Here is a 5,235-nt window from a genome sequence, read left to right as displayed (position 1 = left end):
GATACACTTATATATATATATATGTAAGAATCTGTCACATCAAATCACCAACATACTGTATTTTACGAAAGCACAAATAATTATTTTGCAATGCGATTTACTAACCAATCTAATCTAGTAGTAGTGCTAAAGGTTTACCGTATAGGGTGGAGAGAGATAAGATAGGAGAAAGATGTTAATTCCCTACCAGTACCTGGCACACGGTAGATACAGGATAAATATTTATCAGGGAAATAAGGAAGATTTCAAGATTCTAGATCACTTGCAATATATCCCTAGAAACCATGAGATTGCAGCACAATAATTAGATGCTTAAAAATCTAAAGATGTGAAAATAATGCTTCTGAAAATCTACAGATGTCAAATAACAAAGGCTTTTGGTGAAAATGACTTTCTTATGTTTATTTTGACATGCTTTTAAAAAGTTTTAACATCAGGGATGTTGCTGTATTAATAGTAAATTAAGACCTTGAAAGATATTTTTAAGCTTGCATATTGTGTAATATATTAGGCTCTAAAGTTATGAAAAATTAAAAAAAAAACAGAATCAAAAGGAATGTCACCAAATACAATTGGAAGTTGCTAGCATCAAAATTTCTTGATGTATGTTTTTCAAATGCCAACGGACTGAATTCAAGTTCTATTTGATTCAAGCCCTGACTTGTCTATTAAAAGTTATGGTGACTTAGGGAGAAATTCAAAAGATGCAGTCATAGGAAACAAGTGCAAAGGAATTTCAAATACTTTTTAAAAATCAAACTACTTCTTAGCACTTTGTTTTCTATATAAATGACAGTTTAGAATTGGTTGAATATAGAAGAGACTGAAGACAAACTAAATTTAAAGTTTTGAGTATATTAATACAGGTCACCAAATGGTTTAATGCGCTTTGATTTTTATTAAACTTAATTACAATTCCTACTTCAAGATATTCCACAACTTGAGGGAAAAAAGAATATTACAAATGCTTAAAGGGAGTACCAGCAAATTTTGGGAATATGATTTAAAATACTTTTCAGCAGACAGGCATCTAATAAAATAAATATGTGAATTTCTAATACTATGTTACCAAAGGGGGAAAACTCCCTGAAAATTTCTTCCATATAAAAATTCAAGATGCAAACTGATCAAGTAGTATAGGAGCAGAAAGAACATTAGGATTTGGGGAATTAGTAACCTAATCCATATTGCTTAATAAAACATTCAGCTGCAGAAGAAACATTAAAGTGTAATGTAATGAAAGAAATAGCACCTTTAAAAAACCAAGTTATTTAAAACATTCTGAACTAGAAATCTCTACATGAGAAAATCTGTAAAGGAAATGGTAACACAAAATCCAGCAATTCTGAAAAGTGTAATGTTACATACTGATGGTAATGAAACAATACATAACATTTACAGGCAAAATTACACGTAGATATCTATAGTAGGCAAAAGTTCCTTTTCTTTTAAAGTCACATATTTAATACTCTAATATTTAATATAATAATATAAGACATTTTTTAAAGGACTTACTTAAGAATCAAAGCAGTATTAAAGTATCTTTGTTGTATGTTTTTATTAAACATGAGGACAGAAGCTTTGTTATCAAAATTTTTGCTACTCAATGGAATTCAGAATAAAATGAGTCAGTTTTTAGAACATACCCCAAAACTTTTAGTTACCTAAGTACCACAAAGAGTAACATGATTTTTACAAGATTATTCCATGGTATTGAGCAGTCTTTCTTAGAGTTCTGAGTACAATATTATGATAAGACATCATTTTTTTTTTTTCACCTGTGGCGCAGAGTATACTTACACTGTTCCTAACCCCTCAAAATCCTTACAGTTGAAAAGGTTGTCCTTTAGTGGTTAATTCAAATTAAAAATAAATTTGCTTAGTGGTATACACAAGTTCAATGGCCTAGAAATATTTTCAAGGAATATTTTCCAATTGTGACATATACTTGAATACATTTTTTTACGCTGCTACTTTATCTACAGCAAAAGTCTTACCAAATTATGTCCACGCTTCCAAAAATTGTTATTAATCATAAAGGCTGCCTTATAACCTGAAAAAAATGGATTGCAGGTTCAAGAAATACCAACACATTATTAACAAGTTATTATAATTTTGCATTTAGTTTCATTTATAAATATCACTGGCAGGTATCATAATGTTAAATCATTAAACTAATTCCTACACATTGATTTAAAAAGCTATGCATTTAGTAAAACCAACAAAAAGGTTTTTTTCCCTCAGGTAATACACCCAATTATTTTCTTAATGATCAACATCTACCCAGGAGTTGATAATATTTGCACAGTTTTTGTAAAAAACAGATCTGGCACAACATGAAGACAAACACTCGCAAATACCATGTGTCTCAGTTATATTTTAAGAAACCATACGATCCATGATACATTTCATGAAGTTGTTTATTCTTGTTATTCAAACTTGGACTCAAGTAATCCTGGTAATTCTGGAAAAAGCACCTTGTTTGTAGAGATCATTTAATCATCCTTTTCTACAATCACCTCTCCATGAAGCACCTTTCTTCTTTGACGTAACATATGAAAATAGAGTTGTGGAAACACTTCATTGAAAAAAAGAAAACAAAGGAAGATAAGCTATTGCTTTACATTTATACTTGAAACTTGTCACATGTGGTGAAGTTTGGGAATAAGTACATTATAGACCACTCAGTGCTATCCCCTCATATTTACTGAGCTCAGGTTAAGAGTCCGAATGGAGACCTACCTACCCCATGCCATGAACTGCTGGGGTTTTGTTTCTGTTTTCTTTATTTTTTAGCAAACTCAACTACCTTGATAAAAATAGCTTTCCAATGACCTGGGAGGCCATGTTTGAATTCAGAATTCTGTAATTCTGAGCCAGGACACCCCAGCACGAGGGAACCCGGGCTGCCTGGCCTCCTTCTCTCTGGTCTATTGGCTGTATTTGGAACCACGAGGGGTCTTACACTCATGTGTGTGGATATTCCAGCGTATACATTTAAGCTTCATCTATAAACCTCACAAACTGCTGCGCCTTGGCTATCCTGTGATCTCAGGAGTGCATATATTGGTACGTTAGTCCTCAGGACGTTGGATCAAAACAAGAGGCCTACATAAGCCTTGGTGCATGTTCAACACCATCTGGGCAGCGAACTCCATGGTCCTAGGCTTCCAGAATGTGATCCAGGAGAGGGTGGCGTGCTGCGTGGAGGGGTGACCGGTGAAGGGGCCAGAACAAGGTCCTTTAAACAGGGCCCAGAGCAGAAGCTACTGTAGTCTGGGTGTAAGGGTAGCCTGTTACAGATGAACATGTAAATATATACATATAGGTCGGCTGGACAAACGGTCATCTGTCCCCAAATTTAGCGAATATTTTGAGCCAATGTGAACCAATACTTTAAATCGTAGTATAAATGTTGGTGGACGAACAAATTAACATCAGCTATAGACAATATAAATGTAAAAATACTTCTGAAAATGATGATCGGAATAACCAAACCAATGAACCTAATCACAACACAAACTTTGGATAAAAATTTGTAGAGTTTAACTCAAATAGAGCAAAAATGAACAATAGCTTTTTTTTTTTTAATTTAGGTACTTCCCATGTTAATAAACATAACCATCATATTATACCCAGGGGCTTAAATTTATTCCGGTCATATATACTTAAAGCTAACTGACCAATTATTGTAAATACTCCTATAAAATTCTGAGTAGTTTAGTAGAAGGAATGGGCTTGAGTTCAAATCTTGGCTTTATTTACCAGCTAGGTGATTGTTAAGCAACTCACTCAACCTCTTTCATCTGTAATATAATGAGAAATATATTAATAATACCACTTCTTTTGAGTACTAAGTACTCAAAAAGTACTTTTAATGCTTTTAATTATCAAAGGATTTAATCAGCAAAGTAAAATTAGTTGATACTACTACTAATGTCAATAAGGGACTAGAAAAACACCCCCATGGCTGTCTGGTCCTCTGCCAAGTGGCCTCTCCTTAGTTGTCAGCTGGGTGAACTGGGAAGCTGCTACTGGCACAGGCCAGAGTCTATGTTTCTTCCTAGGACACCTGAAAAACACACAGTCAAAAGTTACAGGTTTGGCCTGGGAGCCGTGGCTCATGCCTGTAATCCTAGCACTTTGGGAGGCCAAGGCAGGAGGATCGCTTGAGCTCAGCAGTTCGAGACCAGCCTGAGCGAGATCCTGTCTCTACTAAAAATAGAAAAATTAGCCCGGCATTGTGGCACATGTCTACAGTCCCAACTACTCGGGAGGCTGAGGCAGGAGGATTGCTTGAGCCCAGGAGTTTGAGGCTGCAGTGAACTATGATGATGCCACTGCATTCTACCTGGGGCAGTAGAGCAAGACTCCATGTCAAAAAAAAAAAAAAAAGAGTCACTGGTTTGAGGCTTCCAACCATGATTCTTTGGGCCCTTGGCTTCTGTGGGGATGTCTTAGCAGTCAAGAGGGAGAGGAAAACGCGATGCCTGAATCTGGAACTATGCGACAGACACCTGTGCGATCTCTGGCCCTGCTCTAGGCAAGTTCCCGTTAACTAGACATTGGAACAAGTCAGGGGTGTAAACAAACAGTGTGTGTGTCCCTCCTTAGTGCTCCTGAACTGGCTCGGTGGCAAACCAGACACCGAATCAGGCTGACCTGGTAGAAGATGAAGGCGGGGGACACATCTCTGATGACTACGTCAGTTTTGATTTTGGAAAAGCGTCGAAGTTGGAGACCTCAAGGGTCTGGCCAAGGTCTATGCTCATCCCCTGGAGGTGAAATATCTTATGTCGTGTCAACGTAGATTTTGGACTCTATAAACTTTTCTCATTTCCTTCCCCCGACCCCGCTGACATCAGTCAGTCTCTAATTCTATTGAGGACAAACAACCTTGCTTTTCCCTCATACTTCCTCAAGTGACTTTCAATATTTGACCTAAAAATATTTGACTAATACTTCAATGAAGTGAGTCAAGTCTCATCAATTCAATGCAACTGCTGAAAGAGGATGAGAAATTAGTGAAGAGGCTGAATTATTCAAAATATTTTTTAAAAAGCAGCTTTATTATTTTCAAGGACATAGAGCAACACAAGTAAGACTAAAAGTACTCTTAGATGATTTTTCCAAGTATATACTTAATGAATAGATAGAAATGATCTGAAATTTTCTTGGATAGGATGTTTATACTCAGATACATAATTCTAAATGCTTGTAAGTGGTATACTACTG

At 35.9% G+C, this 5,235-nt stretch overlaps 1 protein-coding gene across 1 annotated transcript in view; it reads right to left on the bottom strand.

Annotated features, from left to right (window-relative positions):
* Positions 1-2,272: 2,272 nt before the first annotated feature.
* Positions 2,273-5,235, bottom strand: part of HACD1 (3-hydroxyacyl-CoA dehydratase 1) — a 30,870-nt gene continuing 27,907 nt past the window's right edge. Inside the window, exon 7 of the mRNA XM_012660900.1 lies at positions 2,273-2,578. Coding sequence (XP_012516354.1) covers positions 2,496-2,578 — 83 coding nt within the window. The 3' untranslated portion in view covers positions 2,273-2,495. The remainder of the gene's footprint in view (positions 2,579-5,235) is intronic.

This window comes from Propithecus coquereli, unplaced genomic scaffold (genome assembly GCF_000956105.1).
Source record: "Propithecus coquereli isolate 6110/MARCELLA unplaced genomic scaffold, Pcoq_1.0 Scaffold69, whole genome shotgun sequence".
NCBI lineage: Eukaryota > Metazoa > Chordata > Mammalia > Primates > Indriidae > Propithecus > Propithecus coquereli.
This window is presented reverse-complemented; position numbering and strand designations above follow the sequence as displayed.